Source organism: Dicentrarchus labrax, unplaced genomic scaffold, assembly GCF_905237075.1.
Source record: "Dicentrarchus labrax unplaced genomic scaffold, dlabrax2021, whole genome shotgun sequence".
Classification (NCBI taxonomy): Eukaryota; Metazoa; Chordata; class Actinopteri; family Moronidae; genus Dicentrarchus; species Dicentrarchus labrax.
The window spans coordinates 16,636-28,237 of record NW_026136824.1 but is presented as its reverse complement, the minus strand read 5'-3'; the positions used below and the strand labels follow the sequence as shown (position 1 = coordinate 28,237).

Here is an 11,602-nt window from a genome sequence, read left to right as displayed (position 1 = left end):
TGGAGAGAACAAGACACAATACAGCTGCAGTTATTGATCTATCATCTGATCATTGATTGACACTTTGATGATGACATCAGAGCTGTGAATGAGTGATGTCACAGTGTGAAGATGGTTGAATGTGTGCTGCTTTGTTTTCACACTTACACTTCCTCAGACCTGGTCTCAACCATCGGACTCCAGCAGGCTCCACCCTGAAAGGAGGAGGGGGGTCAGAGCAGCATGGAAACATGGACATTACATCGCTCTCATACACAGAGCTTATTCTCTACACACACACACAGTCTTTGGTGTGTATCATTGTATTAATACTAAAAAGGGCGTTAACGCTAACGGCTAGCTAAGTGCTAGCTTTGGTTAATGTGTTTAATTGTATTATGCTCCTGAAGGAGTGCTAATGTAAATTAAGGAACAGCTCATAGTAGGGTAAAATATTTAAGGTGTATTGTTCTTATTTTGTGTTAATATTAAAATCATTCAGCTTTAAATTGTTTGTGTGTTAGCCACCTTCTAATTGTGCTTTTAAGTCACAATAATAAAATACTTCAGATCTGAATTTGACAATGTATCCTTGTTCATATTTAACCTTAGATTAAAAAAACATAAATCATTCTCTTCCACACATCAAAACCAATCAGATAAACTCAAAAGTGCACTGTTGTAAAATTGAAATAAACACTATTTTAGCATAACTCGTTATATATATATAAATATCATATGATGATTGAACATCATCATTCAAATTATTCAACAAAACAATATGTAACAAACAACAATATTTAGTTTACAATGAAAAAAAAATATGCATTTACAACACATCAACAGTGATATACTCTCTGAACTAGGGCTGTAGCGATACACTAATTTCACGATATGATACGATACGATACACGATATTCAGCTCAAGATACGATATATATCACGATATTCAGCCAACGATACGATTCGATACACTTACATAATTTTTTGAAAGATTTTAAAGGGACAGTGTCATTTTGGTGACTGGTTGTGAGTGTTCCATTGAATTGGATTGAATTAATTGAACTAAAAACTGAAATATATATTCAATATATGGCTCTGACTGGACAGAGAGTCTACAGCTTGCAAATGCTGGACAAAATGAATCAAAGATGTGGTGAGATTTTTATTTTATTTAAAATGCAGTATTACAATGAACAATGAAGAGTTAAAAAGTGCAGCAAGTGGCCTGTTCTGAACAGATTCTTTGACAGCTTTTATAGCTTGACAGCTTTCCTTATTCTTTTTAAACCCAAAGTGCTCCCACACATCTGCTTTTAAGCATGAAGGTGCTGGATTTATGTTTGCCGCCATTCTTTTGAATCTCCTCGCTCTGACTGCGTAAACAGGAAGAGGAAGATGTCGGCGTCTGTGTAAAGCACTGATCCTCACTATTTTTTTCACTAGAGCCAGATTAGCAGAGCAAAATCAAGGGGAGAGCCACTTTTACGACAACATACCAAGTCACCTTTGCAAATGTGCATTTCTACATATAAATTGGACATCCCACAAAAAAAGAAACAACACAGCCAATACATTTTCAATTAAGAACAAATAAGAATTCGTCTATCCACTTCTCTTGAAATTTCCTGTGCTCATCTTGTATGCCTCGTACCTTTCGTTTTTTTACTGGGAACACCTGACGTTTTGGTTCCGCCTACCAACTTTTGATGGGTGAGTTTGACAGTTTGAAGTAATTCATGAAGCACTGCAACGCAGGACCATGAAATGTAAATGTAAATAGTGAAATAATTATATATGTATTTTACATTAAATGAATCGGTATTTGAATTAATTAATGACATATTTAATTACACATTTATGTATTTAATTCCAATTTTAATTAATGAATGACACATTTACGTAATTATTTAATGGTGTATTTATTTATTTAATTGTGGCACTTTCAGTCCTCCATAGCCAGCATGCACTGCAGTCAAATGTAAACAATGCCATAAGCGGGCTGCGTCGCCAGGTTTGACAGTGCCCCCTTTAGGAAACACCATTAATGAAGGTGAAAGGAGAAGTGTAATGCAGTGCTGTGTTCACTGTATATTTATGTAGCACATTTGAAAAAATGTATTGGCTGTGTTACCATATTGTTATAAGCTACCATGCGAGCCACCAATTAAAGCTTGACGAGCCGCGCAATGAGTGTCTCTGGTGTAAAGGGAGTATCTAGACGGGTAACTTGATAGAAATGCTCTACAGTGACACTAGCGGCTGGCTGACCTAATCGCTCTTCCTGCAAAGCCAATGGGGGAAATGGGCAGCGAGCAGAGTGCCAGGCGGAACAAGGGGGATTTGAATGGGAATTAATGTATCGATACTCGCGGCTAGAACGCACAGAAGAGGCAGCACGATGGCTCTTCAACCAGGTCCTTGTATATTTTCTAGGATCAAACTTGGAAGTAGGCGGGCCATTGATATTAATCATCATCAAGTTTGATATGTTTGAGATCAGTAGGACAGCCCTCTTGTCTGAGCTTATATTGTTCATAAGGCTCAAGTTCCTCTCACACTCTGCTGTACTGACAGGGAATGTTTTCATACAGTTCATGAGTGGTTTTAGGTCTTTGGGCTCACTACTGGGCTCTTCCAGTAGGTCCCACATCCCATTCAGTGCTTGGTCTGTGCACAGGTTAAATTGCTTGCACAGTCGCTTAATTTGTTCTTCACCATGGCGGATGCTGGGCTTTGATGGCCATTCACTCAGATCAAGGATGCTGAGGTCCTTGATGGTCTCATCCTCAAAACACAAGCGTTTCTCCAGATTGTTCACAAGGCTTTGTAAAAACTGGCCTGGGTTGATAGACTTCAGCTTTGCAATTGTTTTCAGTGCTGTAGACCGATACTCCCCAGTCTTTTTTGCTTCTAAAGCCTCACTATATTTCTCACCTGGACTCTCTTTGAATGACTGGATCACTCCGATTGAGCGTTTCAGCAGATGCTCCGCTCTGAGCAGAGTTATAGAACGAGATTGAAGCTCCTGTGACAGGAGACTTAGTTCATGGAGAGTGTCATACATGAGCCCAAGGTCACAAATAAATTCTGGACTTTGAACACGGTCTAGTAAACCTCTGTACATTTGCCTGTCTGTGGTGGACCTCGTTTCATCACAGCAAGCATTTTTAAAGTGCTGCACAAGAGCTCTCAGGGATGTCCGAACAGCACAAACAGTCCGAAAGCTACTGGCCACCCAGCGTACATCCAAGATTCTGCCAATGAGAAGAAGTTGTGACCGTGTTTGTAATGTCAAATGAAATGTTTGTTTGGATAGCTCGCTTCATCTTACTGGTTCATTACAAATCCTAAAGGCAAATCATTTAAAGTAAACTTGTAAAAGTGAATTTGTCTTTAGCAATATTTACCTCGGCATGACCCGCCCTTCTCTGCCTCCGATTGGCTCATTCCTCGTCATGCCTAAAGTTAACCAATCCAATCAGTAAAGGCAGCGAGTATTGGCCAATTAGAGGCAGAGAAGCGTGGGTCATGGCTTCACCATCCTAGGGAAAAAATGGGCAATTTGGCTCGCAGATACTACTGAATGGTGGCATCAGGGGGGGTTTAGAAATGGGTATACGCAATGCTGACTGAAAAATAAGCGCGTATACATTACTTATTTTACTAATGTAATGTTTTAAGGCAATTGTTAGTTTGGTTAAGGAACAGCTCATAGCAGGGTAAAATATTAAAGGTGCATTGCACTTATTTTGTGTTGATATTAAAATCATTCAGCTTTAAATTGGTTATATATTTTAATGATTTGTTACCCAACTACATTGTGTTTGAGCTGGTTTTGTTTATTAAATTGTACATGATAAATACATCCAATTAAACTTCCTGTTTATAGTCTAAAATATTAAATGATGTATGGAATAGTTAAAAACAATGTTGCATATAGAAAGTGATGATAAATCATTTATTAGTTGATGATAGAATACCAATTGTTGAGGTATATAAAAATTCATGATTGAGATTTGTTGGTGCTTAAAGTACCAGTTGCTATAACATTTGGTAGTTCATTCCATTGTAGTCATTAGTCATTGGTTATTACTAAGCTAACTAAGAAAATTAGGTAATGAGGTTTCATGTTAGAAATAAGAACAGAACAGAGTAACTTAATACTCTACACTATTTGTGCAGGTTGGTTTATTGAGCTACCAGAAAGAATCTAGAGGATCCAATGATGGCGAGCCCAGCCCAGAGTGACTGTGGAGGGTCGGGGACGCGGTGAAGACATTGGACTAGTTTGCACATTCAGGAACAGATAAGACTGCCTACTTACTATTAACTCTACCCGGGTAGTAGTAGTATAATCAGTGATCATATAATAGGATCAGGAACTGAACCTTGAACTCTGAACTCAATACCTGACTCCTTAAAGGACTATTTCTTTTCTTTTATTATTTTACATCTGAGAAAGCTATTTGATTTTGTATTTTTATTTACATTCCATGTGAATTGCTGATCATATTGTTGGATTGCTTGAGGCAATAAATACTGTCAACTGTTCAATCCCCAAACTAACTCGTCCTGAGTTATTAAAGGCACCGTACCTCTGACCTAGGTAGATGTTAGTTGCTCTACTATTACTTCCTTTGGGTAAGCCTTAGGGGCACTACATGTTCATTTGATAACTGGCTGTATGAGTTTTACTTTGGGTCAGTTACACAGTTCTTGACTCCTAAAATTCCTCTTTGGTATGTCAGGTTCCAGCAGCAGAGGCAAAATAAAACTACTCTAAAATATGAGGATAGAAAGAACAGATTAATGAATCCTCACCTGATGATTTGTGTACAGTGTGGACTCTTCAGTCCCGCATTCAGCAGCTTCAGTCCTGAATCCTGCAGGTTGTTGTTACTCAGGTCCAGCTCTCTCAGACTAGAGGACTGGGAGCTGAGAACTGAGGACAGAGCTTCACAGCTTCTCTCTGAGAGGTTACAGTCACTCAGTCTGTAGAGACAATGATCAACATGAAGAAATGATAAGATATTCAAGGGATCATACCTGACAAGCTCTATGTTCTATGGTTGTAAACAGATGACACAGTGGTTAAGAACCAGCCTTTGTCAAGTGCTGGGTTTAAAATCTACTTTGGAAACCAGTAAAGAAATGTGCTTTCTCGTGTCGCAGGTTCTCATGGATCCTGGTGGTTCCTGCTGCTGTGGTCCTGCTTATTATTATTATTATTAGTAGTAGTAGTATCATCATCACTATTATTCACCATTACACATCTCTGTGGCCATTGACATCGTCATTGTCATCATCATCATCATTAGAATTTTCTACTGGTATAGTTTTTGCTTTACACTTTCAAACAGATTAAAAACATTAGAATCCATAATGATAACTAGATACTACAAAGTACTTTCAGACCTCCACCAAGGAGGCAGCTCACTGAGGAGTGATGGTTAAAGTCTGTAAGAATGCAGTCCTGATTGTGTGATCTGTTATTGTGCATGTGACACCTGTAGTTAAATATGGTTTAATACTACAGCTCACATAATTCTGGGGGAAACTAAACCAACTATTGGTTTTAATACAGAAGTCAGACAATAATTGGTATTTTTTCCTCAATTATCATTATCAACTAAGTAACTGTGATCTGATTTCATGCTGCACACAGTATGACTCTGAACAGCGACAGTGAAAGTAACTTTGGTTACCTGGCTGAAAGGGTGCAGGTGTGCAGCGTGTCACCTGCAGCTCTTCCTCTAACAGCTCACTGTGGCTGCTCCTTCTTGTTCCATTACTCCCTGACATATTTCAAACTCATCCACTGTCAGAAATTATCAAAAATGGCCGATGTCTTGGTTTGTAGATGTATTTTAGATGAGCAATAGTTGGCAGCCAACGTCGAACTCACAGACAAACACGCATTTAATTTAAACTTGTTTTTCTCCAGTTAAATACTTTTAATTTGCAGCTGCTGCAGACGGAAATGTTCGGTTTTCATTAGCAGTGACTTAATGCTGCAGTTTTTCTGAGTACGTCCCCATTGATATTAATTTAACACTGTAAATATATAAATACTGAAATACTGTCATCAGTAGCTATGCTGTGGGTGGGATGGCAAGCTTTGGCGGGTCGGATGTGGCCTGCGGGCCGCCAGTACGCTAGGACAGGAAATGTTTTTGTCAGAGGGGCCAATCGGGCTGATATTTACCTTCCTTTAACTAAAGATTAACTATACTATGATCTGACCTGAGAGTTTCCAGTGTACAGTGTGGACTCTCCAGTCCCACATTCAGCAGCTTCAGTCCTGAATCCTGCAGGTTGTTGTTACTCAGGTCCAGCTCTCTCAGACTAGAGGACTGGGAGCTGAGAACGAAGGACAGAGCTTCACAACTTCTCTCTGAGAGGTTACAGTCACTCAGTCTGTAGAGACAATGATCAACGATAAAAGAAAAAAAAAACATTTGTGTTATTAATATATTCATAATGAAAAACAAGCAGTTGATAGAAAAGATAGCAGAGTATTTAAGTAATGATACAGAAATCCAACTCTGTCTATACTTACAGAGCTTTGTTGGAGGCTTTGACCACTGGCAGCAGCCTCAGAAGAGCCTCCTCTGAAGCAGAGTATTTCTTCAGGTCAAACATGTCCAGATCTTTTTCTGATGACAGTAAGATGAAGACCAGAGCTGACCACTGAGCAGGAGACAGTTTATCTGTGGAGAGACTTCCTGAACTCAGGGACTGTTGGATCTGATCCACTAGAGAACGATCATTCAATTCATTCAGACAGTGGAACAGATTGATGGTTCTCTGTGCAGAGGGAGTCTCTTCGATCTTCATCTTGATGTACTGGACTGTTTCCTGATTGGTCTGTGAGATACTTCCTGTATGTGTCAGCAGACCTTGTAGGAGATTCTGATTGGTCTGCAGTGAAAGGCCCAGGAGGAAGCGGAGGAACAAGTCCATGTGTCCATTTGGACTCTGTAAGGCCTTGTCCACAGCACTCTGGTGGAGATCTTTTAGATTCTGTTTGTCAGGGAAAAAATTAAAAAATAATTTAGACCACCAGGATGTTGTTTGTTGTTCTGCCAGCAGATTGACTCCAGAGCTGATGAATGTCAGATGGACGTGAAGAGCAGCCAGAAACTCCTGAACGCTCAGATGGACGAAGCAGAAGACCTTGTCCTGGTACAGTCCTTTCTCCTCTTTAAAGATCTGTGTGAACACTCTTGAGTACACTGAGGCTGCTCTGATATTGATTCCACACTCTGTCAGGTCTGATTCATAGAAGATCAGGTTGCCTTTCTGCAGCTGCTCAAAAGCCAGTTTTCCCAGAGACTCAATCATCTTCCTGCTCTCTGGACTCCAGTGTGGATCTGTCTCAGCTCCTCCATCATACTTGATGTTCTTCAGTTTTGACTGAACTACCAGGAAGTGGATATACATCTCAGTCAGGGTCTTGGGCAGCTCTCCTCTCTTTCTGGTCTTCAACACATCCTCCAGAACTGTAGCAGTGATCCAGCAGAAGACTGGGATGTGGCACATGATGTGGACGCTTCGTAATGTCTTGATGTTGGAGATGATTCTGCTGGCTTGCTCATCATCTGTGAACCTCTTCCTGAAGTAGTCCTCCTTCTGTGGGTCAGTGAACCCTCTGACCTCTGTCACCATGTCAGTACAGTCAGGAGGGATCTGATTGGCTGCTGCAGGTCGTGAGGTTATCCAGAGGCGAGCAGAGGGTAGCAGTTTCCCCCTGATGAGGTTTGTCAGCAGCACATCCACTGAGGTGGACTCTGTAACATCAGTCAGGATCTCAGTGTTGTGGAAGTCCAGAGGAAGTCGACACTCATCCAGACCGTCAAAGATGAACACAACCTGGAACTCTTCAAACCTGCAGATTCCTGCTTCTTTGGTTTCAGTAAAGAAGTGATGAACAAGTTCCACCAAGCTGTACTTTTTCTCTTTCAGCACATTCAGCTCTCTGAAAGTGAATGGAAATGTGAACTGTATGTCCTGGTTGGCTTTGTCTTCAGCCCAGTCCAGAGTGAACTTCTGTGTTAAGACTGTTTTCCCAATGCCAGCCACTCCCTTTGTCATCACTGTTCTGATTGGTTCATCTCTTCCAGGTGAGGGTTTAAAGATGTCTTCTTGTCTGATTGTTGTTTCTGGTCTGTCTGGTTTCCTGGATGCTGTTTCAATCTGTCTGACCTCATGTTCATCATTGACCTCTGCAGTCCCTCCCTCTGTGATGTAGAGCTCTGTGTAGATCTGGTTCAGAAGGGTTGGGTTTCCTGCTTTAGCGATCCCCTCAAACACACACTGGAACTTCTTCTTCAGGTTAGATTTAAGTTCACGCTGACAGACTCCAACAACATGTTCTTAATGAAGACACAGAAAAGAAGATCAAGTGATTGATTAAAAAATATGACAGTTTCTTTCCACTAAAGCAGTGTTTCCCAAACATTGTGTTAAACTTTCAGCTGGTGGCAGCTACCTTGAAATAATAAAAATACATCATGAATGTAACGATAAGAGTTACATTTATAAACTAATGATGAAGAAGATTACAGCACACACTAGTCAGAAGAGCGTTTTCTCTTCTTCTGTTTTAAGTGTGAAATTTAATTCACATATCAAAACATTGTTACGTTGTTATGCATTTTAATTGGAGACCTGGAGAGATTATTGGTATCATACATATTTTATAACCGATCGCTGATAAAATCTGTGCCACGGTGGTTTTGATGGAGCTGCTTTTCTCTTTCTGTAGTATAGCTCAGTGTCCCGCCCACAGGTTTATCTGATTGAGAGTAAAATATAATATTAAATATCAAAAATGATTCTGAAAAAATATTTTGTTAAACACATGATTAAACTGATACTGATATCACACTACTTGAAGAGACTAAGATAACAGTTATTAATGTGTTCAATCTATAATATTGATTCATAATTTATAAGTTGATTTATATTTGATATTGATAATGTGAATCTGCAAAGTAACTAAAGTAATAAATAAATGCTCTTAGTTTTGTAGCAGCCTAGAAATAGGGTTGTCATGCTGCAATTAATTGCGCCAGCTGACCACTAGGGCGGCAGTACATAAGTACGGCCCTCCTTTCTCATGCTCTCACTAACTATGGCGGGGGGGGGGACACTCAAAGGTTTTTATTATGGTACGTTAATTTTTCAACAGTTTTTGGGTTGAGCCGGTTTCTTTTTTTGCTCACAATTTCTTCACATTTGCAGTTATAAAGTGTTAAAGGCGCTCAAATTCAAAACTGTCTCAACCTGTCACCTGTCAGAATCGAGACGAGGCAGTGAATTGCCTGATTGGACTGCGAACCAGTCAGCTCCATTCAGGCAATGAAGCAGTTGTTGCTTCGGACGCCATATATCACGTGATTTTTTTCGCACTAAAGCTTTGAAGCAGTGGTTCTATGGAACTGTAGTTCAGGGTTTGATGCATGAATCGAAGCTTCAGTGTCACACTGCCATCACTAGTCCCATGTCCTCTCTAGCGATGGTAGATGTCCGCTGCCGTGTGGGTCTCTCTCTCCCTCCCTCTCCCTGTGCAGGTTTGACTTTGAACATAGGGAACGCTCATCAGCTGGCCGAAATCTACAGGTGGTGATTCACGTGACTCCACCACCAGCTAATTGGGGCTACTGCTGTTTTGTCTGCTGCTTTATCGCTAGCTTTGTCTACACAGATTTATCTACACAGCTCTGTCTGCTGTTTTGTCTCTGCCGTTAAACGCACGGCTGTGTCGCTGCTGCTTTGTCGCTAGCTTTGCCTACCCTGCTTTGTCTACATAGCCGCTAACCACACAGCTTGTCTCTGCCGCTTGGTGCTGTTGCTGGCTTTTGGCTACAGTCGGCTTCATGGTGGATTGCTGACACCACACTTTTAACCTGTTTTATTTCTTTAATTTTAGCCGAATGATTGTGAGGAACTATTTCCTGTCTTATACTGTATGTTTTGTTGTACATTTTGGGTTAATTATTTCTGTAGTAACTTCCTTTGTTTTTCCTTCTCAGTGGCTGCAGGCTGGTGGTGGTGCTGGTGATGTGGGTGGTGGTGTCCCTCCTTCTTGTGTGCTGTGCTTCCTTGGACTTGGTGAAATCATAGTGTGTGACTGCCACGTATGTCTGGGTGAACCCTTTTTCTTTAATTTAGTTTTGTTGAGTCCCCTTCCCCTTCACCTGCTCTTTCCCCACCAGTAGGCCTCAGCCCGATTAGGTTCCTTTTTTTTATTATTTGGGATGAATGATCATTTTATTATATATTATATATATATATATATATATATATTTTATTAAATAAAGTATCTTTGTAAACTGGGAACCACGTATCTTGCCTATCGAGTGGAACGAACCTGTGTTTTGATCAATGTAAAATAATTCCTTGGGTGCAATTCCCAAGGTGGCGTTGTTCACATTGAGAGCCTCCACACACGCCACAGTTTCGCTGGTTATTCAAAAGAATGTTTCTTGCGAATGTTCGGTTTCCTTCATTACTAATACTCGGTATCTGTAACGGCCCTGAAAGAAACATATCAGTTGATCCCTATCAGTGACCCATTCTGGGTCCCAACCCAAAGTTTGGGAAACACTGCCTTAAAGAATGAGTATGTGAATATATTTTGGTCCTTCTGTTGAGACATCAGTAAATGTCTCATTTATCCAGCGAGTTAAATCTTTAGAGAAATCCTCTTACTGCTCTGCAGACAGTCAGCCAGCTCCTCCTGCTTCATTCTCCTCAGGAAGTGCACTGTGACCTTCAGAAATGCCTCTCTGCTGCTCCTCCTCTGCTCTTCATCCTCACCATCTAACACCTCCTCATCCTCCCTCTGAATCTCTAAGCATTGTGGGTAATCTGAACTCAGAACCTTCTGGATCTTCTTCAGCTCGTTCTTCACAAAAGTGACAATGTTGTCCTCCAGCAGCTGGAACAGAATATTATATGAATGACTCAATCAAAGTCAAATCATGGAAGCAAACATCAGATCCATGTTGGACAGACTGACAATCCACTGGTCTAAAAAGTGCAGCATGGAGATTATTGTGAACACAATAGATGTAAAAGTAGTTGTTGTCCATGTACAGACCATAAATATGGAGTCCAGGTGTGTTTGATGCTGCTGGGCAGACTGACCACTGGGAACCTCTGAGCTCTCCTGGTCCACTCTGTGGAGGAATCATGAAGAATGAGCTCACATTATGTCTGTCCACACAGAGACAAACACAAGGTAAAGGTCCATGAAGTGATATTTGGATGTGAACAGTGAATCTGATGACTCCCTGTAGTGGTAAAGGTTTACTAGTCCTGCTGATCCCACTGAGAATCAACAGCTCACTTTGGTTCAGTCCCAACAGCTCTCACCAACCCCTCCATATAGCTCTCCCTCCCTCACTGTACACTGCTGAAGTGGCCTGGAGCAAGGCACCTAGAGCCTCCAGCTGCTCCAGTGGAGCTGCTCAGTGTCTGCTTGTATCAGACTGGTTGTACTGGGCAGCTCCCAGTGTGAATGTGTTTGACTGTGTGAGTGTGAGGCAGCTGCTGCTGAAAGAGTGTTGGTGCTCAGAGAACTTCATCTGAGTCAGTAAAGGTTGAAAAACTG

General features: G+C 40.9%; 1 protein-coding gene across 2 annotated transcripts in view; it reads right to left on the bottom strand.

The window, feature by feature from the left end:
- LOC127359925 (NLR family CARD domain-containing protein 3-like) overlaps positions 1 to 11,602 on the bottom strand; it is a 51,406-nt gene that overhangs the window by 23,175 nt on the left and 16,629 nt on the right. The window contains exons 5-10 of one of the 2 annotated variants that reach the window (XM_051394255.1): positions 11,090 to 11,168; positions 10,699 to 10,927; positions 6,542 to 8,357; positions 6,226 to 6,399; positions 4,804 to 4,974; positions 148 to 194 (exon numbers count right to left, since the gene is read on the bottom strand). The exons of the other annotated variant lie outside the window; for it this stretch is intronic. Coding sequence (XP_051250215.1) covers positions 148 to 194; positions 4,804 to 4,974; positions 6,226 to 6,399; positions 6,542 to 8,357; positions 10,699 to 10,927; positions 11,090 to 11,168 — 2,516 coding nt within the window. The remainder of the gene's footprint in view (positions 1 to 147; positions 195 to 4,803; positions 4,975 to 6,225; positions 6,400 to 6,541; positions 8,358 to 10,698; positions 10,928 to 11,089; positions 11,169 to 11,602) is intronic. 2 annotated transcript variants of the gene reach the window in all.